Source organism: Sorex araneus, chromosome 8 (assembly GCF_027595985.1).
Source record: "Sorex araneus isolate mSorAra2 chromosome 8, mSorAra2.pri, whole genome shotgun sequence".
In the NCBI taxonomy this organism is placed as follows: domain Eukaryota; kingdom Metazoa; phylum Chordata; class Mammalia; order Eulipotyphla; family Soricidae; genus Sorex; species Sorex araneus.
In genome coordinates, this window is record NC_073309.1 from 40,609,240 (window position 1) to 40,630,993 (window position 21,754).

General features: G+C 55.6%; 3 protein-coding genes across 5 annotated transcripts; 1 reads left to right on the forward strand and 2 right to left on the reverse strand.

Moving 5' to 3' along the window:
* Positions 1-1,988: 1,988 nt before the first annotated feature.
* On the reverse strand, positions 1,989-10,553 carry NFKBID (NFKB inhibitor delta). 3 transcript variants are annotated; one of them, XM_055145939.1, is made up of 12 exons: positions 10,393-10,553; positions 9,777-9,877; positions 9,366-9,426; positions 8,870-9,087; positions 6,777-6,967; positions 6,593-6,698; positions 6,329-6,475; positions 6,163-6,214; positions 5,928-6,076; positions 4,092-4,208; positions 3,686-3,850; positions 1,989-2,611 (listed from the first exon to the last, which is right to left on the reverse strand). In XM_055145939.1, the coding sequence occupies exons 1-12, from the start codon at positions 10,409-10,411 to the stop codon at positions 2,558-2,560; spliced, it is 1,380 nt and encodes a 459-aa protein (XP_055001914.1). In that variant the 5' UTR covers positions 10,412-10,553; the 3' UTR covers positions 1,989-2,557. The 3 variants fall into 3 exon arrangements, with proteins under 3 accessions (XP_055001914.1, XP_055001913.1, XP_055001915.1); XM_055145938.1 differs by having other exon boundaries at positions 10,297-10,553; XM_055145940.1 differs by having other exon boundaries at positions 10,383-10,456.
* HCST (hematopoietic cell signal transducer) lies at positions 9,782-14,289 on the forward strand. Its single transcript, XM_004600728.2, has 6 exons — positions 9,782-10,042; positions 10,367-10,559; positions 13,163-13,319; positions 13,725-13,748; positions 13,928-14,059; positions 14,249-14,289. The coding sequence occupies exons 3-6, from the start codon at positions 13,277-13,279 to the stop codon at positions 14,287-14,289; spliced, it is 240 nt and encodes a 79-aa protein (XP_004600785.1). The 5' UTR covers positions 9,782-10,042; positions 10,367-10,559; positions 13,163-13,276.
* A 506-nt stretch (positions 14,290-14,795) lies between these two features.
* On the reverse strand, positions 14,796-20,754 carry TYROBP (transmembrane immune signaling adaptor TYROBP). The gene is made up of 6 exons (XM_055145921.1): positions 20,607-20,754; positions 17,825-18,242; positions 17,401-17,427; positions 17,125-17,274; positions 16,895-16,938; positions 14,796-15,155 (listed from the first exon to the last, which is right to left on the reverse strand). Exons 2-6 carry the CDS (start codon positions 17,883-17,885, stop codon positions 15,090-15,092), a joined length of 348 nt encoding a protein of 115 aa, XP_055001896.1. The 5' UTR covers positions 17,886-18,242; positions 20,607-20,754; the 3' UTR covers positions 14,796-15,089.
* Positions 20,755-21,754: the final 1,000 nt, after the last annotated feature.

Consider the following 21,754-nt stretch of genomic DNA (forward strand, 5'->3'; position numbering starts at 1 on the left):
ATATATGTCCAGATATACATACCTCTTTACTGGCAGAGTCTAAGATGCTAAGATATTATGGACGATAAGAAATACCCTGTTTTCGGTAGTACCACACACACAAAAAAATATGCAGACATTAAACAATGCCATGCAATGAATTGTAAAATGGATTTTAAATACATTTAGCATGATTAAAATACAAGCTGTTCATAAATTCTTCTGGAGTGAACTGTCACCATGAGTACACACAAGAATACATCTGGGGCTGGAGTGATAGCACAGCGGGTAAAGCACTTGCCTCGCATGTAGCAGACCCGGGCTTCATCTTCAGCCTCCAATATGATCCCCTGAGCGCTGCCAGGAATAATTCTTGAGTGCAGGGCCAGGAGTAACCCCTGAACACAGCTGAGTGTGACCCAAAACAAACTAAAAAGGACATATGAATGCCAGTGGAGGGCAATTAATGCGGGCAATTTAACCTAGCAGATCCCAATAATGCCTACTCCCGAAATTCCTGCTCTGTTGAGCTGCTTCTGCCCATGTGACTGACTGACCACTGGGACTCAGCACACAGACTGACCACTGGCCAGACTCAGTTCTCTAGGAACGCGGCCTCTGGGAGTGAGCAGGGCCAGTGCAGTGCTCCCCTACTCCACAACCAGGAGCACTGCCTGGCCCACTCCCAGCAGCGCCAGCTGTCCAGCCCACTGGGCCTCCAGTGGACAGGTCACATCTGACTGAAGCAGAACTGCCCCGCCAAGCCCAGTTCAGATCACAGGATCTTTTGTTTCTTTACTTTCTCCTGGTTTTTTGAGTGTTTTTTTTTTTTTTCATTTTCATTACAGATTGTAGAATCTTAAACATAAGTGATGACTGTTTTAAGTCTTTTTTTTTTTCTTTTTGGGTCACACCTGGCAATGCACGGGGGTTACTCCTGGCTTTGCACTCAGGAATTTCTCCTAGCAGTGCTCAGGGGACCATAGGAGGACGCTGGGAATCGAACCCAGGTTGGCCGCGTGCAAGGCAAATGCCCTACCTGTTGTGCTATCACTCCAACCCGTTTTAAGTCTTAAGCGTTGAGGTGAAGACACTGGCATGTGCCCTTATAGTATTCTTGGCTTTGTTCCCTGAGGCTGAGTGGTGGGGGTGAGGAGTGGTGGGTCAGAGGGCTCTTTGGGGGCGAGGGGAATTGCTGGGATGATGAGATTAGGACAGAGGTCAGAGCAGAGGCCCTGGGAGCAAGCATGAAAGGGGAATTGTGGCGATCTTTCTTAATTAGGTTTTTCTAGAACAGCAGGTGCTAAGGCTGGGATGATGTGGGAGGGCTAGAAGGTGGGAAGTGACACAGCCCTGGCAAAGCAGCCAAGAATGAGTGTATTATCAAGCCAGAGCCACTGGGACAAACTGTTTTGATTCTTGTTTGGTTCTGTTTAGGAGTCACACCTGGCGATGCTCAGAGGTTACCCCAGGCTCTACACTCAAGAATTACTCTTGCTGGTGCTTGGGGGACCCTATGGGATGCTGAGGATCAAACTCAGGTCGCATGCAAGGCAAGTGCCCTATTCACTGTACTGTCTCTCCAGCCCTTTGTTTTTATGTTTGTTTTGTTTTGTGGCCAAACCCGGTGATACTGTAGGTTTCCTCTTGCCTTTGTGCTCAGGAATCACTCCTTGGTGGGGCTCGGGTGAACTATATGGGACACTGGGGATCGAACCCAGGTTGGCTGTGTGCAAGGCAAGTGCCCCAGCCCCTGTACTATCCAGCTCCAACTGTGAACTCCATAGAGAACACCTCCAAGTAAAGGTGGAGAGCCAAGAGCACCTCCACGCTGCTGGAGAGGGAAGTGTCCCTGGCATGTCACACTCTGACCCAAGGCAGAGTGACATGGGCAGGCCCAGCACCCGGAGGTGCTTGGATGGGGCAGATGGGACTTGAACTTGACAGCAGCGTCGACCCCATGCACACCCAGGCACGTTCATCCATCTGCCCAGCATTCATCAGGCAGACGCGCCGCCTCCCCTGCAACAAGGCTTCCGAGACGGATGACAGCACCAGTGCGAGTCCAGAAGGAGTTTAATGGGGGGCAGGCGGGAGGAGGAGGGTTATCTTCCAAACTAGGCCGCGGTAGGACATGGGGCCACTGCTCAGAGTCAAAGGCCTGCACGGTCCTGGGCAGGGTAGGGGGTGAGCTTCAGAGTGCTGGTGGGATGCTGTTTTGGGGGTACCCTATACAATGTCAAGGAACCACACCTGAAATTCCAGGGGTGAAGAGCTGAGTTTGAGGAGGGACCCCCAACAGATCCCTGTGGGGGAAGGGATGTTTCTCAGAAACAACCAAGGAGCCTCGATTTCACAGAAACCATTAAAGGGCTCCTGGTGGGCAGGGAAGGGGGGTATCACTTTGCCCCAAATATTGGGGACTGTCTCCCCCCGCAGCCATTTTGGGGTTTTAATGTAAGACCCCAGTGGCTGGACACTGCACATACATCATCATGGATCTGCAACATGAGCATACGCTGGCTGTCCTACGGGACGGTGGGGACTGGAAAATCAGTCCAGGGTCTGGGTTCGAGTCCTAAGAGGACAGGCCGGGTGGCGCCACGCGGCTCCTCTTCAGCAGCTGCCGGAGCTGTGGACAGACAGGGCAGGGGAGAGGGGTGTGGGGTTAGGGCGGAGCAGGTGCACACTCTTTGGAGTCGAGGGCTCAGAGATGGAAAGTGGAGGGTATGGGCTGGGTTAGAGGTTCAGAGTGCAGTTCTGGGCTAGGTGCTGAAGGTCTGGCTTCACACATAGAGAAAAAGCCCTGGGGCCAGAACTGGCGCAGCAGGGAAAGGGAGTTCCCAGACTGGGGTTAGTAATAGGGAGGGGGGAAAGAGGTCACATTTTGGAGGTCAGAAATCCCCCTGTGAGGTCAGGGTTAGGGATAGGAGGTCATGCTTGGGGATCAAAGATCACACCTGAGGGTCAGCATTCAGGTTTGGAATCAGCGGTCATACGTTTTGGGGGGCCTCCCAAGCAGTGTCCAGAATGGGGCTCTGCCAGCCATCCTCAGACAACTGGGTGGTTCAATGCAAGGGCTGCTGGATGCAAGAATGCACAGGCCCGGCAGTGCTGGGGGCTCCCCAGGCCCCCCAGGTCAGCAGCATGCAAAGGCATGTGCCTTAACCCTTGCACCATCTTTAGAGGGTCTGTCCCCGCGACCAGTAGGTGTCGCACGATAGCCTCCTGTGCTGGCCCAGGGGCGGGGGCGGGGGGGGGGGGGGCAGCGCAGCCACCATGTGGAAGCAGATGTCAGAAGGTACCATTATATGATAGGGGACCCAACAGTGAGGCCGCAGTGACATTTGGGCTTTGTTGTTCACACCACACCCAGTGTGACTCTCAGTACAGTGCTCAGGATCAAACCCTCTGGCCAGCCCCCGAGGGGACACTGTGAAGTTAGGGTTAGAGGAAGTATCAGGCTGCCTTTTGCTATTGCAAATCACCCTCTAAAGTCAGAGATGGGGTGGGGCTGGAGAGATAGTAGAGCCAGCAGGGCACTTGCCTTGCATGCTGCTGACCTGGGTTCCAAGGCCCGCCAGAAGTGATCCTTTAGTACCGCTGGGTGTGGCCCCCAAACCAATACAATAAAATAAATAAAGCCAGGGATGGGTGGGATCACAGGTCGCAGGGATTTGGGGGTGGGCTGGGGGACAGTGCTCACCCCTTCAGGGCCCGGCCCGGGCCGCAGCAGGTGGACTGGCTGCTCGTTCTCCAAGTTGCGCAGGGTGGGGTCTGCCCCCGCGGCCAGCAGGCGCCGCACGATGGCCTCCTGTGCTGGCCCAGGGGGCAGCGCAGCCGCCATGTGGAGGGCTGTGTTCCCATGGGCCTGGGGACAGCGGCGGGAGGTAAGAAGAGTGCCCAGCAGGCAGGGGCCCCGGGCCTCACGCTGCCCACTCTGCCAGTCCCCGCCTCTTCGTGCCCTCCTTCCCCTCCTTCCCATCCAGGAGCGCCTCCCGCCACAACAACCGCACCCCTCTCTGTTCTATGCGTCCTTCATGGACCCCAGGCCATGTCTCGGATGCTGTCCCCTCCCGACCACAGCTCACTGCCCTGCCCTCGGTGCCCACCTTCATGTTGACGAAGGCCCGCAAGTCCCCCCGAGGCAGCTCCAGCAGCAGCTGAACCAGGGTTGGGTTGGCGGCCTGCACGGCCAAGTGCAGGACTGTCTTATTGCTCTTGATCTCCTGCAGGGAGGGGACACGACAGCGGTCAGTCCCCACTCACAGAGCCTGACCCAGCCCCTCCCATGGAGCCCGAGAGCCTTCCGCATCATTTCCTCTTTGCAGGCAACCTGCAGGGGGCCTCATACAGCTGAGTTACTAAGAAGAGGATGGCATGGAGCATTCACATTCCTAAGGGGGAAGGGGCCAACCCGGAGTGATCAGGGTTTGCTCTTAGCACTGGCTCCCTCCTTAATCTCTGTATTCTCTTGCTCTGGCCAACTGCTGTTGTTTTTTTGGGTATTATTTTTGGCTTTTGGGGTCACCCAGCAATGCTCAGTTTACCCCTGGTTCTGCACTCAGGAATCACTCCTGGCTCACTCAGGGGACCCTATGGGATACCGGGAACCAAACCCTGGTCGGCCGCCCGCAAAGCAAGCACCCTGCCCACTGTACTATTGCTCCAGCCCCAACTGTTCATTTCTTAAGGGGATATAACAGTATCAAGGTAAAAAAGTGTTCTTTTATCCTTTTAAACACACCAGTATTTGGGGCTGGAGTGATAGCACAGTGGATAGGGCATTTGCCTTGCACACAGACGACCCAGGTTTGAATCCCAGCATCCCATATGGTCCCCTTAGCACCGCCAGGAGTAATTTCTGAGTGAAGTGCCAGGAGTAACCCCTGTGCATTGCCGGGTGTGACCCAAAGAGCAAAAAAACCGAATAAATAAATAAATAATAATAAAAACACCAGTATTGGGGCTGGAACGATAATACAGTGGGTAGTGTTTGCCATGTACGCAGCTGACCAGGATTTAATCCCCGGCATCCTGTATGGTGCCCTGAGCACACAAGGAGTGATTCCTGTGTGCAGAGCCAGGAGTAAGCCCTGAGCACCGCTGGGTGTGACACGAAAACAAAAACAAATAAAGGAAAGTGCAGATAAATAAAGGGAGCAGGATGGGTGGCAGTGCTGGTCACGGATGTTGGGCTGAGGGGCTCATCATCCTAATTCTGCACTTGTTCTGGTTTCAAAATTCGCCAACAAAACACAATACAAAACACAAATAAGGGCTGGAGAGAAAGTACAGGAGTTAAGGCGCTTGCCTGGCATGAGATTGATTTAGGTTCTATCTCCAGCACCTCATATAGTCCCCCCAAGCCCCACCGGAGTGATCCCTGACCACAGAGCCAGGAGCAAACCCTGAGCACCACTGAGCTGTGGCCCCAAAACAAAGCCCAATGAACAAAATAATCGAAGTGCGGAGAGCTGGGTTCTGGAGGGCTGGGGCTGTGACAGAGGCAGAGCACATGCATGGCCTTGCATGGGTGGAACCCGGGATTTGATCCCTAGCACTGCTAAAAAATAAAAAGAGTGGGAGCTGGAACAATAATACAGCGGGGAGGTCCTTTGCCTTGCACGCAGCTGACCTGGGTTTCATCCTCCACATCCCATAGGGTCCCCCTGAGCACCACCAGGAGTGAGTCCTGAGTGCAGAGTCAAGGGTAACCCCTGAGCACTGCTGGGTGAGGCCTCCCGCAAAAAAAGTGGTGGCTGATTTCTTTTATTCCCTTCTTTGACACAACCACCAAGTTTTGTTTTTTAATTCCTTACACCTCAGTTTATCAAGTATTTGTTCTCTATGGATTTACAGGCAAAGGCAGGATCGAGTTCCCAGTCCCCCAGTTGGGAAGAGGCAGAGTGAGCATGGCCCGGGGAGGTCCCAGCTGCCCGGCCCACCTGGCTGGTGTGATCAGCTCCCATATGCAGCAGCATCTGGACACAAGCCAGCCTGTCCCGGGCCTGAGTACTCAGCACCCGGGAACACAGGTCAGGCGGGTACATGGCAACGTTGAGGGCCAGGATGGCAGTGTGGAGGGGGGTGAGGCCTGCAGAGAGGGCACAGTGAGAGCACTGCACCTGGAGCACCGAGCCCACCTCCCCAGCAGCCTCCCCAGGCCAAGAACCTACTTACCCTCAAAGTCTCTGGCTTCTAAGTCAACCCGGACCCCCGAATTGAACACGGCCTGGCAGAAAGAGAAGCGGAGAGCTAGACTTGAGTCTGCCCACGGCCGCTGAGGCTTGGGGAGCAAAATCCAGACTCTGTCCACCCCACTCAGCCCAGTTGTCAGGGGCCGTACCGAGAGGACTCCTGGGAGCCCATATGTGGCAGCCACGTGCAAGACAGAGCGTCCCTGGTGGTCAGTGGCGTTGGGCTCAGCCCCCAGGTTCAGCAGATCCTCCACGATTAGGGGCTGGTTGGCAGCGGCAGCCACCAGGAGAGGGGTCTGCAGGGTGCAGGAAAGGTCAGTCCCAGACTTCAACCCCTCCCCTATGAATACTGGGAGTCCCAGGCCCCCAGGCCCCTTGTCCTTAAACCTAGGAGCCCAGGCGCCAGCCCTCACCTTGCCCTTATGCTCACGGACGTCCAGACGCCTGTAGGCTTGGAGCATCTCCGCCGCAGCATAGGCAGCCCAGCGCAGCCCCCTCGCAGCCAACAGATGCAGGAGCCTGCAGACAGTGGGAGGGAAGCAGTGAGCACAGCCCAGGGGGGTCAGGAGCCCACGGACTCCGCTCCCCAATACTCACGTGTCTCCCTCTTCGTCCTGGGACAGAAGCTGTTGGGGCCCCAAAGCCAGCATCTGGGCACGGGCTGCCTCCAGGGATGGGCCGGTCACTACAGGGGGAAGCTGGGGGGGTTCCGAGGGGAGCCCAGAACCTCTCCAGGACCCTGCCTGTGCCAAGGGGGGCTCTGCATAAAGCCGAGTATCCAGGGGGTCCTGAAGGGTGCAGGGGAGAGAGGACAGCCAGTGAGCTGAGAAGTCCCTCTTCCCAGCCCACCGCATATATCCAGAATGCTGAGTATTCACACCCTGCGCCCCCCGCCCCCGGCCAGCAACCCTGGACTCTTGAGCCTCAGTTTTCCCCTCTGAGGAATGGGATGAATGCTAACCCAGACATCTCAGAATGAGGTATAGGAATGATCAGATGTTGGATGTTAACCCCAAGTGTTTTAGGCTTCATCAGTGTATTGGCCCTTTTCCTCCCCACTCTTATGAGCTCCCCTAATCCCCACTTTCCTTGGTGCTTTACCTTTTATCCTGTTAGCTACTCCATTCCCCAAGTCAGGCTTGGTTACTTATAAAATCAAACCTTCTGGTGACTCTAGATTGTGTATCTGTAGTGAATTACTTGCTTTTCTCGTCCCCTGTAACCTTTTCATATATATATATATATTTTTTTTTTGCTTTTTGGGTCACACCCAGCGATGCTCAGGGGTTACTCCTGGCCCTGCACTCAGGAACTACTCCTGGCAGTGCTTGGGGGACCATATGGGATGCCGGGGATCGAACCCGGGTCGGCCACGTGCAAGGCAAACGCCCTACCCGCTGTGCTATCGCTCCAGCCCCAACCTTTTCATATTTTACTAGGGAGCAAAGCTCTTTGCTTTAACACAGTAAGACCGTTAATGCTATGCTCCTAATATTTGGGAGTTAATTGACTCTGAAATATATTTACTCTTAGGCATCCATCATAATTATTTGACTCAAGCTTCACTTGCCGTAGTTCCTAACACCCCAAAAAAGCTGGGTCCCTCCACCTGGCATGGGATCTCTGGGTGGATCCAGGGCAAGTAGCAAAGCTACCCTGCCTTCGATATGGGACAGTCTAGAAATCATAAAGCACAATCTTGACAGAAGCCACAATGACCTAAAAAACAGGACCGCATGGGGTAGAAAAAGCTAAATAGACCTTAAGACTTAGCAGTAAAAGCCCAGCTAGCTTTTTTTTTCCTTTTTCTTTTTCTTTTTGCTTGTGGGTTCACACCCAGCAATGCTCAGGGGTGACTCCTGGCTCTGCACTCAGAAATTACTCCTGGTGGAGGCCGGAGCGATAGCACAGCGGGTAGGGCGTTTGCCTTGCACGCGGCCGACCCGGGTTCGATCCCCGGCATCCCATATGGTCCCCCAAGCACCGCCAGGAGTAATTCCTGAGTGCAGAGCCAGGAGTAACCCCTGAGCATCGCTGGGTGTGACCCAAAAAGCAAAAAAAAAAAAAAAGAAAGAAATTACTCCTGGTGGTGCTTGGGGGACCATATAGGATGCTGGGAATTGAACCTGGGTCGGCCATGTGCAAGGCAAACGCCCTCCCCGCTGTGCTATCACTCTGGGCATGCCCAGCTGGCTTTTAACCTTAGCTCCCGGAGCCCAGAGAACTAAGTTTTGGAATCTTTATTTCTTACTGTGTTTATCCAAATAACTTCAAATATTAATAAGAAGTAAACTTAATTGTTTAATATGTACTAGCAGCAAGGGAAAGAAAAAAAGCAATATAGATGGAATATCGCCCCTAGGCAGATTTCTCAGACAGATCATCTCCTTAAGTTAATCCCCCCAAAAGAATTACCTCCATCGAAACGTTTTATCTCTGTGAATGATCAGTCACACCTATGTGCAGTTCTGTACCTTGGGCCCCCTCGGATTATCTATAATAGGCTATCTGGTTCTGAATTAACCGTCCATTGACCATCGTCTTTGGTCCCCCTCTCTTTGTTCCTTTGGGGAGGCAGCTCTTGGCCACCAAATGCGTCCTACCAAGGGACCCCCCCACACACACACTCACTTTTCCTCACAACCAGACATTTTAGGGGCCCGTCTGCACCTATTTCCTCCATATCTCACCTCCATCCCGGGGGAGAATGGACAGGGCCGCCCTGGGACTGAGGGGGTGTAGAACTCAGGTGTCAGGAAGCCTTCAGCCGCAGAAGCCGGGTAGGAGAAGGAGCTGTCTGTGTAGGCTGCATGTGTACTGGGGTCCCAGTCTGGAAAAGTCGTGGGGGGCGCCAGGCCAGCAGGTGTTGAACCCACTGTCTCCGGTTGCGGTGGGAAGTGCGGATGACCTATGTGAGAGGGGGAGACGGGGCAGGTGGGGTTAGAGTCAGAGAAGACGCAGCTACAGCTTGAGGGCAGAGCCCGCCTTCCCACAGCAGAAGGAGGGAGGGCCAAGGGCCCTGGAGTCTTGAAAGGCTGGGACCCAGACTCTGTGCTCCTGAGAATCTGGGGTTCACACTGTTACTGGGTACCAACAAGAACAGCAGCTGTCTCTTCAGATGCCCAGAGTTCTAAGAGTTGGGAGGAGTTGCAGAGGAGAAGGAAACAGGGGTGCACACAGACTTACCAGGCTCCCTGGCACTCACAGAAGGGGTCAGGGATTGAGTTGCAGGGGGTGGGAACTGGCCCTGGAGAGAGAGGAGGAAGAAGGGAAGGGGCTGAGTTCTTCAGTTTTGGGGCCACACCTTGGAGGATGCTTGGGAGTTACTCCTGGCTCTGCACTCAGGAATCACTCCTGGAGGTGCTCAGGGGACCACATTGGATGCTGGGGATCGAACCCAGTTCCGCTGCATGCAAAGGAAGCGCCTTACGGGCTGTACTATCTCCCCAGCCCAAGAGCTGAGTTTTTTGATTCCTCTGGAGCCATTCCCACCCATAGTGCCCCTCAGGGTCTCATCAGCCCTGTCTGCAAGCAGGACCCCCTGCCCAGCCTGCCTCAGAGCAGCGGAATGACCAGGGTTAGGAGAGGGGCGCCCACCTGCACCCCACCGGCATCAGGCTGCTGCTGGCGGCGCCTCTGTTCTTCCAGGAGCTTCTTCACTGTCTGGGACGGGCAGTGACTGCGGTCACCCCGGCCCACTGCAGAGGGGAGGTGGGAAGAAAGTCATCAGAGGCCCGAGTCACCAGAACATGCTAGGGCGGGGCAGATCTGGGCACCCCAACCTCGCCTCCAGCACCCTCCCGCGCGGAAAAAAGTGGCCCACAGAAGTCGCTGATAACTCCAAAGCCAGCCTGAGATTTGGGGTGAGTCGCCCGCCTCCGCCGTTTCCTTTCCTTTACCCTGCTCTGCACTTTCCCCTCAGACCCAATTTTCCAGCAGCGTGGTGGAAATTGTGGTAGGGGGAGGAGGGCACCTCGATGCATTTCCACCCTCCCCACTTCCGTAGAAACTCCACATCCCCCCCCTCCCCGGCTCCGAGGCCAGCTTGGTGGTCGCGGAACCACACTTCAGGAGACGCACGTCCCGGTTCCCACCCTGCCTGGCCTTTGAAGCGGACCTGATAATCCCGAGCCCGGGGTCCCGGGTCCCAGATCCCCACAGTTCCCTAGCATCTCGGTATCCCACAGGTCTAGACCACGCAACTGCGTCGGACCCAAGAGCCAAGGCCCCATTTCGCCGGAGTCGGGGTTTTCGCACTCCAAGACGCAGGCACGCAGGCCCTACGAGTCCCAGTTTCCCTCGCCGGGTTCGCACGACCCGCCTCCCGGGTCCCAGCCTCTCACTTCCCGCCATCCGCCGCAGAGCCCGGGCTCTGGCCGGGTAAGGGTTAAGGGGGCGGGGCTGGAGGGGGCGGGGCTGCGGCTCGGAAACTATCCAACCGCGGCGCGTGACGTCACGGCGCCGGCGCAGGGGAATCTTCCATCCCGCCCATCCGCCGCCGCCCGCGCGCAGGTGTCTGGCTGCGGGGCGGGGCGCGCGGCCGAGCGTGGTGCTCCCGGAATCCCCGCACGTGGGGAATTCCTGCACGGCGGGGGGGGTGGGGGTTGGGGGAGGCACCCTGAATCGGGGCGACTCGGGAAATCCCAGCGCGGGGGCGAGGTCCCGGCATGAGTGGGGCCGGACCTGACGCTCAGGGTCCTGAGACAGGTTTTCAGCCTTCACACCTCCAGGAGTTTAGTCCAGCCGCTCTTTCTGGGACAGAGTTCGGGTCGCCGGGGATCCCCTCCACCAGCTTACAATACCCCCACACACAACTTCTCCACAGGACGGGAGTGCGGGAGTCTACAGGACCCACGATCCCAGATTCCCAATCTCCTGCGCCCTAAAGTCCAAATTCTTATAGAACCTTCATCACGACCCAAGAATCTGGAACCCATTTTGCTCCTCCAAACCCGTACCTTCACTCTCTGCACCCAGGACTCGGGACCCGACGCACTAACTCTCAGGGCCTCACGAGTCCCACGCGCAGCCCTCCTCCCAGCCCCCAACCCCAGTCTAAAGGAGCCGAGCACCTCCCCATCCTCCCCAGTTACCTCTGGGGTTCCGTGGCGCGGATTGTGGGCCCCCAGGGCCCCGGCCTCGGCGCTGCGCCAGCCTCGCTGTTTCCCCGCGGAGCCGCCGCCGGGTCCCCCAGTCCTGGAGCTGACGTCCCGCGAGTTTTTAAACTGGTGTTTTGGCACCGCCCAGTCTTGGGCTGAACCCCACCCCCAGTCCCTGGGACTCCCCGCGTCACGCTCCAGCGAAGCCTGCTCTGACTGGGCGGGGCGGTCTTTGAGTTACCGGGGCTCCCTGCTTTGGTTGGCTGGAAATGGGGCTTGGGGTAGTCGACAACTGGAAAACTTCAGGAACCTAGACTTTAAGGGGTGCTGGACTGCCGGATCCTGGGCCGAGGAGTTCATTATTATTAGATCCGGGGAAAAGGGGCCCCAAAATTCTTGGTTCCCAGGTAGGAAAGGTCACTAGGTGAAAATGACACCAATTCCCTACTCTCTTCTTTTTCAGAGGTCGTGCTTAAAGTACTCATTCATTAAAAATCATTTAGTGATAGATTAAATGAGCAAGGCACGGGGCCCACCTAGATTCGATCCCTGGCACTGCATATGGTCCCTGGAGCACTGCCAGGAGTAAGCCCTGAGCAACACCAAGTGTGCTCCCAAAACAAAACAAACAAACAAAAAATCTTTTACTGGGCCTTGAGGTTGTATAGCCGAAAGGCACTGGCCCTGCATGCTGAAGACCTGGGTTCTTACCCAGCACAGCCTTTGGTTCCCTATGCCCCACCAGGAGTGACCCTGGGTGTAGCCCAACACCCACCCCAATTCCATAAAAAGAACTTTATGCTTATGTGTGAGACTCTGGGTTCAATCCCTGGCAGCATAGACACATGCACACACACACACACACACACACACACACACACACACATACACACACACAGTGGGTGGAGAGATAGTATAGCATAGTGGGTAACGTTCTTTCTTGCCTTACATGTATCTGTCTTGGGTTCACTCCCTGGCACCACATATGTTCTAAGCACTACCAAGAGTGAACCCTGGGCACAGAGCCCTTGAACACCAGTATCTGTGGTCCCAAAATAAAAAACAAAACAATAATAATAATAAATAACAGTTTCCACTGCAGGGATGGGGCCTGTAGCACTGTGAACTAAGCAGGCAGGAATTCCCCTTCTCTCTGCCCCTGACACTGCAGTGGGCGGCTGGCACTCCAATGCCATCTTGCGGCCCCTCCACAGCGCTGACCTATTCATCAGATTCTGCCTGCTAGCAGACTCCGGCCCTCCTGGCATCTCTCCAACCCTCCTGTTCCCTTTCCTTTTGCCTGGCTGCTTCTTCGTCTTCACCCACATTTGGTGTGGGGGTGAGGGGGGGGGGCTTCTCTCTGTCTGTGCTCACTTCCTTGGTGAGCTCATCCAGCCTTGTGGCTTTTAAATACTCTCCATAAGCCATCGGCCCCCACATTTCTATCTCCAGACCGGACTAATCTGAACTCACAGAGGCAGCTGTGGTCATGGACTTCCCCGCAGGGAGATGGAGCAGGCGCTTCCAACGCCTGTGGCCCAAACCTCAGCCTTTCTCCAGAACCTGCCCGCCTCCTTCCATCCGGCCCCCTCCTTCATCCTGCCCCCCCTCCTCTTTTCAGTTGCTCTGGCCAGAAGCTTCCACCAGCCTGAATCCTGCTCATACACACCCACATCTGCTTGTTTGCAGCTTCTGGTACTGACGCTCCTTCCAGAATCTTCCCAAGACCCTCCCTGCCCCCCCCTTTCCCCCCCGCCACCCGCTGTGTTCCTGCCACCTCAGCTGGACACCCACAGCAGCCTCTGGGCTCTCTTGCTCTTCTGTGGTGTGTCCCCCAAAGGCAGGCCCAGGGGCTTACCAGCTCTCCCCTTCCCTCCCCCTCAGACAGGAAGCAACCAAGGCCACATCCGTTCTTGCTACCTCTTTGTGCCCCACTTGTTACTCAGGCTTCTCTGGACCAAAGTCCTTCTGGAGACCCCTCTCAGCCCCCCTGCCACCATGGTCCTGCCAGGAGATCTCTTGTTCCTGCTTCTGCTCCCAGGTGAAGCCCATGGCTCTAAAGGCGTTGGGGTGGGGTGGCAAATGGGATCTGGGAGAAGGGTGGCCTGGGTGACCTCTGTGGGACAGCACTGAGAGACCCATCCCCCAGCCCTTCCTTCCGGGGATCCTGTCAGCTTTGGGGTCTGGTTTTGGGGGGAGGGACTCTGAATTTTAGAGGGGCTGCCTGTTCATTGCGCCTTCTTGTGGCTGCCTCTACTTCTGCTTTTCTGTCTGTGTGTCTGGAGGGACCTCCCCTTCCCATCTCACCCCACCCTTACTTGAGCTCTGGGGGGGAAGTGTTTCTCAGGACATCACTTTTTTCCTTCACCTGATTCAGGGAGCCATCTTCCCGCCCCCCCCCCCAGCACCCGGCTCCTGCTGATTAACTTTCCCGCTCTCTCCACAGTGGCCGCAGCTCAGATGGCCGAAGGTGAGGTGTCCCCTTTCCTCCCCCTCTGCCTGCCCTGCCCCCCCAGCAGCTCTCAGGATCCTCCTCCCTCCCACCTTATGACCAAGTGGTACCCTGAGCCTCTCCCGAGGAGTCCCCAGCACACCCACAGCCCAGCGGCTGGCTGCAGACCCCTCAACACCCTCTCTCTGTGCCCCCAGGCTCCTGTTCTGGGTGTGGGCCCCTCTCCCTGTCGCTCCTGGCAGGCCTGGTGGCCGCAGATGCCGCCGTGTCCCTGCTGATAGTGGTGGGAGTATTTGCATGTTTTCGCCCACGCCACCAGCCCCCGCAAGGTGAGGGCAGGGGTGAATCAGGGCCCCGGAGGGATGGGGTCCCTGGGGAGGGAGCCCCCGGGGAAGCCCTGGAGGGGGGGCTGGGGAACTCCTGAGGAAAGCCCTGACTGGGGGGGTTCCCCTGGAGTGGGGGTGTAGGTGGTCAGGCCTGGGTGCTCAGGCCTCTCAGGCTTTCTCTTCTCCACCCAGAAGATGGCAAAATCTACATCAACATGCCTGGCAGGGGCTGACCCCGGACTGCAGCCTTTGACCCATGACCTCTCCTCCCCGGGTGTGAGAGCAGCACAAGAAACCCAGTCAAATAATAAAGGAATTGGAATTCTTCTAGTTGTGATTCTCCCTTCAGTAACTCCTCCCCAGAGTCCAGGGAGGTAGTACCAGGACTTGCTGGACCCTGGGTCAATCCCTGGCACCACAGGCCCCGTCCCCAAGTGTTACTGGGTACAGCCCTGGAGGGCCCTGAGAGCCACAGAGTAGGAGCCGGGCCTCATCCTGGGACCCTCACATTGAGCTGTCTGGCTCGGTTGGTGGAGTACCCTAGGAGTGGGTCCTGGGCCCCAGATAGTATTTGGGGGCTCCCCCCAAGCCCCACCAAAGAATAAACAAAAGAATCCTTCCCCCAAACCTCCCACCCACTTAGCTATTTCTGGATCTGTGACATCGTCACCTACCCCATCCCACCCCCAAAACCCAACTCTAGCCCAAGGTCAGGGAGCAACAGTGAGTTTGTGTTCCATGTTTATTTGGGGACAGAGTTGGGAGGGGTCTAATGTCTCAGGAAGGCACTTTGTGCATTACATCTTTGGGCATAAGAACAGTGGCGGGTTGGAGAGTTAGTACAGTGGGTAGAGCACTCGCTTGCACCTGGCTGACCCAGGTTTGATCCCAGGCACTGCATATGGTCCTTGAGCACACAGCCTGGAACAATCCCTGAGTACTGCTAGGTGTGGCAGGGGAAAAAGAAAAAAAAAGGAGCAGGTGGTAGACTTCAGGAATGACTGCATCAGGCTGTCAACTGCAGGCTTTGGGCTCATTTGTAATATGGCCTCTGTGTGTTGAGGTCGCTGTAGACATCTGACCTTTGGCCCTGAAGCTCCTAAAGGGATGAGAGGCAGCATGGGCAGGATGAGGGACTGCCCGTGGACAGGTCCTCCCAATAACTTTCCACATACACATGCGCACTCGCACACACACACACACACACACACACACACACACACACACAGAATAAACAAAAGAACCCCTCTCCCAAACCTCCCACCCATTTAGCCATTTCTGGATCCGTGACATAGTCACCTACCCCATCTCACCCCCAGAACCCAAGTCTAGCCCAGGTTCAGAGAAGCAGTGAGTTTGTATATAATCACTGCAGGGCCCTGGTGGCTGCTGTCAGCTGAAAGGGCCCAGCCTCAGTGCTCCCCTTTCTCCGTGCCTCATCTCCCATCTGCCCCAGCTCAGGGCCTTTGCAGGAGCTACTGTTACCTGTACCCCGTGTTCTTCCCAGGGGCAGGTCCTCTCTCCCAAGTCTCTAGCTGGTCGGTTTCTCCAGCTCTAGTTCCCACCCAGGGCCACTGTCACCTCCCACTTGCTGCCTTTATTTCCTGCCGGGGCCTCCCCCATTTGTTCTTGTGCTCCAAGTCTGTTGCCTCAACACTACCACTAGTTCTGCTGTGTGTCCCCAGCCCTGAGCCCATTAACAGAAGACACAGACTCATCAGGGGCACACACACACACACACACACACACACACACACACACACACACACACACACACACACACACACACAGCCCTAAAATCTCATTGCTCTTGGGGCCAGAGCAATAGTACAGCGGGCAGGATGCTCGCCTTGCATGTGGCTTCTGGGGTTCGATTCCCGAATCCCATCTGATCCCCCCAAGCACCAGTAGGAGTGATCCCTGAGCACAGAGCCAGGAGTAATTCCTGAGTGCAGAGCCAGGAGTAATCTGAGCCTTGCTGGTGTGGCCCAAATCCCCCTCCACCCCAAAAAAAATTAAATTAAAATTTAAAATATCTAATTTCCCCCAGAACTGGCAAACCCCTTCAGTCTTTCAAACCTCCCAGGGCCCAATGTGAAAGTCTGAGACTCTCCAAAGGGGCATTTTAGGCAGGTAAAGCAGCGCTGACCATGGGAAAGTATGAAAACAGGCTTCAGAGCTGAGGTTCTAGGACATCGAGGGCAGGATCCCTGAAATCAGAGGCATAGGGCTGGGGCAGCATCTTTGCATCTTTCTGGGGAACGGTCTGTCTGGCTTCCATTCAGGGATGCCCATGGTCCCCTAAAGGGTTAAGGGCAGTGGCCTTGGCGGTGGTGCCCTCTGACCTCTGCCCTGTGTTCCTTGTAAAGGATTTCAAAAATACTTCCTCACACCATGCCCTGGATTGTATGCACAACTGTGAATTTGGGGTAGGCTTTTCTGGGAAATTTCTCATTTTTGTCCAACTTCTGCAAGGCATTTAGAACCTCTCACTACAGATTCTAGGAAGTAGACTGATTTATTTCTTCTGACCTATGACAACTCCCACTGAAAGCATCCTGGCAGCCCGGTCAGACTCCAATCATCTGGAGCCCACCTTAGTCATGCCAAAGGCTGAGTGCCCCCCCCACGCCCCCCACAAGCCAAACTGCCATTAGTGATGCGAGATCAAAGAGATTGTGGACAGGTCGGTCCCATTAGTCTATAAGGGTCTGGGATGACACTGAGGAGACAACTTGAGGGTCTCGGTTCTGGAGGGACTGGTGAAGATTTAGTACAGAGATAACCCTCCTCACCCCAGGGCCCAAGAGTGTGAGAAAAGGAAGCCAATTTTCTCACCTGATATGGTGACTCTGTCTCAGCCATGCGCTGTTTCCGGGGCACTATGTGGTGGGGGGGTTCAGGGATTAGAGCGGGGAGAAGAAGGGTGCAGAGACAGATAAGGTGGGGAATTGGGACCAGTTCTTGGATGCAGAACTAGCCCCGCTGGATGACTGTGGTCCAGGAACCCACCGTTCCCTGCCACGCAAGGCCTGTGTTCCAGGCCAGGGTCTGGCCCCTGTACTCACCCTCTGAGTTCCCTCGGCCCCGAGGAACCAGCCGGCCCAGGGCGTACACAGCCAGCGAGATGAGGAGCGTCAGCACCAGGTCCCCGAGCACGATCCCTGCCAGCACCCCAGGGCTCAAGGAGGAGCAGCTGCATCCTTGGGCGACGGGCCCTGAGGTGAAGGAGGGTCAAGGGCATTGGGGTGGAGGAGGAGGGGCCACAGGGGGAGGTTTGGAGAGACACGGCAAGCACAGACAGGGGCTCTGAGAGGTGGGGGCTGCACCCTATGTCAGCCTACCTCCTTGGGCCTGGACCGGGCTGATGTCTGAGAAGAGAAAAAGAAGATAAACTGAGGCATACCGCTTAAACTGGGGGCGGGGGCAGGGCTCTAGAAACTGGGGAGGGAGGGTCTGAAAGCAACAAGAGATGACCGTCTAGCACGACCTGCGTTCGGGCTGGGGTCAAGGCTGCAAAGCCTCAGACTATGGAACTAAGCAGCAGACCTGGTGGTGACACCCCAAGACTCCCCTCCTCCTGCTTTGACCAAAGGCTTAATCGCGGACGGGGCGAGGCCTAAGGGCTTGGGAACAAGGGGGTATTTGTTCTTGTTCCAACCTTCCCCCAACCTGGGTTCTCTCACTTCCCTGCTCTCTGCCGGCCCCAAACTGAGCCCAAGGGTTCAGCCCGCAGCTGCAGAAGCACACCCCCACCCCCCAACTCACCGGCCAAAGTCAGAAGAAGCAGCAGAAGCAAGAGCGTGTTGGAGGGTCCAAGCCCCCTCATGATGCAGGTGGTGTGGCCTGAGGGTCAGCGGGATGTGGTGTAGCCTCCAAGCAAGTGAAGGAGGAAGTCAGTGGTGGGTGGTGGCGGGAGGGAGGAGGGACAGTGGGGAGGGAAGAGAGAGATTAAAACATTGACCCAGACACCCTGGGTCCAGACCTCAGCCTTTAAGGTCTATATGGGAAGGGCAAAGGGCTCAGAAGTCAACTCAAATTTCACCCCCAACTAGGGGTCAGTCTTCGCTGTCCCACGAAGGTCAGTGTCTGACTAGACTGAAGCCAGCTTTGTCTCTTCTCTGTCTCTTCCTATCTGGCCACCTCGAGCAAGTCACTTGGTGTCTCCGGCTCTCAGCTTTCGAGTCTGTACAATGGAGAGTGAAATCAAACCTATTTCCTAAAGTATTGGAGGAGTCAAATGAATGAATATTTCTTTTTTTTTTTTTTTGGCGTGGGCCCCACCCGGCAATGCTCAGAGCTTACTCCTGGCTCTGTGTTCAGGCATCATGCCTGGTGGGAGACCATCCAGGGTGCTGGGGATCGAACCTGGGTTGGCCATGGGAAAGGCAAGCACTTTGCTCCAGTCTCTGAAAGAATATCTCTCAAACGGGATCTGAAACCCGCCAGCTTTCCCAACACGCCGCTTGTGGTGGTTGATTTGCTAGAGTCTGATGATTTTACAGGCTCTCAAAAGAGCCATCACGACCCGAGCACGAGTGACAGGCAGGCATTGTCCCACATGTCCACTCATTGAACTCCCACCATACCCTTTGAGACTGCGGTCATTCCTCCTTTTCCAGAAACGTCAAGACCCTTGCCTAAAGCCTCACAGCCATAAGGGGGCGGGGGGGGGGTGCTGGGAATGCACCCCAACCCAAGCAAAATAAAAAGAAGAAGGGCCAAGATGATAGAGACAGGCCCAGACAGAAGATGATACAGACAGGAGCATAGCAGACACAGTCCAGAGATGGGGGATGGGGGGTATGGGGACACCAGGTGATTATGACTGGGATGGGGTGGGGCTGGCCCAGCAAATGAGGAAGTGCCTGGAAGTGAGGACACCATGGGGCCTGGAGGCAACCAGAGCCTTCAGGGCACCAGCTGAGGCCAATGCAGGGACTGAACAAGGAGGAACCTGAGGTTAAGGCCCTGGGGGCTGGGCCAGCAACAGGAAGGCCCCCTCCTACATGCAGGCCTCCCCCAACTCCTCCGCCAACTCAGGCTCAGGAGAGAAAAGAGGAACCTGGCTGGAGCTGAGGCTGAGTGGCCCGTTGGAGTGTGGCCCGGGAGCCAGATAGCATCGGCTAACACAGTTGCCGTTGCCTGGCCTGGCCCAGTCCTGCCGCTAGAGCCAGCATGTCACCTGGTCTCCCATGTCATCAGGCCCAGAGAGCATGAGGGCTTGAGGAGCCCAGCGTCAGGGCTCAGGGACCGAGGAGGTCCTAAACCAGGGACCCCTGAGCTGACAGAGGTGCTCAGGGGTTTCCTGGCCTGAGGCAGGAGTGGGCTGCAACGGCCCCGCTTGTCATGAGGGTTTCCGGAGCCTGTGAGAACATAGCAGCCGCACAGCCAGGGGCAGTGTTGTTGTCCTTAGTACTTAATCCTCCCTCTGGGCCTCAGGCTCAGTCCTCCCTTCCGAGAATCCCAACTCTGAGCAAGCCTGATTGCCCCCAGAAGTCAGTCTAGCAGCAGCTTCCCAGGCCCATTCAATCAGTACCGCAGAGGCCAAAGGATGAGGGCAGACCCCAAGTCCCCTCTTTGGAAGCCAAGATGTGGAGAAGCCCCAGGGTGTCCCCACCTAACAGACTGTGGTGGTGGCAGGCGTGTGGAGGAGAGCGGTTTGGATGACCCAGAAGGAGGACCTCCGCATTTCGGCGTGAGCTCTGGAGCAGGGCACAGCCTGCCGGCCTGGGCTGGTCTCCACCCCGCAAATACATGAGTTCCCCCGTACTGGAAGGAAAGTGGCTGGGATAGCAATGCGAGACTCCAGCAAACAAGCGCCCCCGGTGTAGAAATTGTCTCAGACCGTCTGGGTAGCAGCTAAGAGCAGAGGAGGCCAACGCTGACTTTCCCAGAGACCAGGCACCAGGATGAGCCCGTGGCAGGCTCTCCTCTGCGAAGGACAGGCCCCCCCCCCACACCCCTCCTTCCTCTTTCCACATTTGTCCCCTGCTGCTCTCTCAGCTGAGGAACCTGATTCTTTTGTTCAGACCAAGAAACCAATTTTTAAAAATCACCGACAGCACTCAGCAGACACTCGACACACAAAGAACTATGAATGGCCAATAAGCATGTGCAAGAGCGCTTCCCACCCTCATTAGGGACACACGGCTCGGCTCCAAATAACAATGTGACACCACCACCAGCTTCCAGAAGGATGCAAATGAAAGCGTGACCCTATTGGGCCGGGAGACAGCTCAAAGGACTGGCGGGTATGCCTGGCACGCAGGAGCCCCGGGTTTGATCCTCAGCCCCGGGTTCAATCCCCAAGTCCCAAATTTAATCCTGAGAGTGGGGCCTCCAAAATGGCATGCTGGCAGAAGCTCCCAAGCACCACCAGTGTGGCCCCGACATAAAACAAAATCCAAAAAGAAGGGTCCGGTTGTCAAGAGTCAGCAGAGATAAGGTGCAGCTGAAAATCTCCAGCCACAGCGGGTGGACATATGGAAGGAGCCACTATTTAGGAGTAGAGGGTGGCATCTCCCTATAAAGTTAAACATTCACCTACCCCAAGATCCAGCAATTCCACAGCAGGTAGCATCATCCTGAGGGAAGCAACTGTTCACGCAAATTCTCAGCTCAAAGGTCACATCCTCACAGAAGCTTCCCCTCCCCACCACTGCCACAGTCCCCTCTCACCACCAAGCTCAATTTCTTTCCGTGTTTATCACCACTGAGATCCTCTGAGCTCTGTGTTCGTATTTCTACTGGCCACTTCCTGTAGAATTGAAACTCCATGACAATGGGAAATTTTCTGTCTCCACAGCTGTTACCTCAGAATAGAGTAGATGCCTAATCCTCATGGCTGTACTTTGGGCTTTAAACTAGACGGACACCAATGGTAGCAGGTTAATGAAACACGACAGAAGGCTTAGGGGGATTTCAGACATACTGCGATTTTTCTTTTTTTTGGGAGGAGGGAGGGTCACACTTGGCGATGATCAGGTATTCTCCTGGCTCTGCATTCAGAAATCACTTCTGACAATGTTTAGGCAGGGGGGACCATGTGGGGTGCTAGGGATCGAACCCAGGTCGCTACATGCAAAGCATGACCCTCCCCGCTGTACTATAGCATCAGCCCCTGCTAATTCTTTTAAATTGCTCACTTGGAAGATAAGAAGCTTTTACCCACCAAGCATCCTCTTGCTGCTTTTTCCATGGGATTTTCAAGGGATTTTTCAGCAGGGTGATAAAGGGCATCCAAGACTGCGTTTTCCCATCTCATTTGCATCAGAGTGGCCACGCTCTGGCTATTGGGCAGCTGGGAAGTGAAGTGGACAAGATGCCAGTCAGGGCCTGTGTAAAAGGGTGTCTTCAGTTCCTCTTCAGTTTTCTCCCTTGTTGGAGCTTGAGTGTTGGAAGGGGTCATCTTGGCGCAAAAGGGTGAGGGCAATGGGAAATGAAAGGTCAGCAAGCTGGAGGGACATCACATGCCAGAATCCTAAGCTCTGGACCAGTGAGAAATTCTGCATGCTTTCCCTCTGACTCTCCTTTTCAGGACCCCTCCTGACCTCGGGGAAGTCCCCCACCTGCCTTCGGTGTGCAGAAGAGAGCCAGTGATGAAAGGGCCTGGGAGCATTCCTCTACCCATACCAGGTGGTGGGATTGGTGGCTAAACAACCCAGCTCCTTTGGACGAAATCACTCTCAGTTCCTA

Excerpts from the sequence above, each read along its gene's own strand:
- NFKBID (XM_055145938.1), bottom strand. The coding sequence starts at position 10,411 with ATGGGGCCTTGGCTCTTGGGTCCGACGCAGTTGCGTGGTCTAGACCTG. Across the intron at positions 9,427-9,776 it reads CTGATGCCGGTGGGGTGCAG|GGCCAGTTCCCACCCCCTGC; the intron begins GTGGGCGCCCCT and ends CTCTCTCTCCAG. Across the intron at positions 6,077-6,162 it reads AGAAGCCAGAGACTTTGAGG|GCCTCACCCCCCTCCACACT; the intron begins GTAAGTAGGTTC and ends CCCTCTCTGCAG.
- HCST (XM_004600728.2), top strand. The coding sequence starts at position 13,277 with ATGGTCCTGCCAGGAGATCTCTTGTTCCTGCTTCTGCTCCCAG. Across the intron at positions 13,320-13,724 it reads GTTCCTGCTTCTGCTCCCAG|TGGCCGCAGCTCAGATGGCC; the intron begins GTGAAGCCCATG and ends CTCTCTCCACAG. Across the intron at positions 14,060-14,248 it reads ACGCCACCAGCCCCCGCAAG|AAGATGGCAAAATCTACATC; the intron begins GTGAGGGCAGGG and ends TTCTCCACCCAG.
- TYROBP (XM_055145921.1), bottom strand. The coding sequence starts at position 17,885 with ATGAGGGGGCTTGGACCCTCCAACACGCTCTTGCTTCTGCTGCTTCTT. Across the intron at positions 17,275-17,400 it reads CCCGGTCCAGGCCCAAGGAG|GGCCCGTCGCCCAAGGATGC; the intron begins GTAGGCTGACAT and ends CCTTCACCTCAG. Across the intron at positions 15,156-16,894 it reads AGACAGAGTCACCATATCAG|GAGCTTCAGGGCCAAAGGTC; the intron begins GTGAGAAAATTG and ends TCATCCCTTTAG.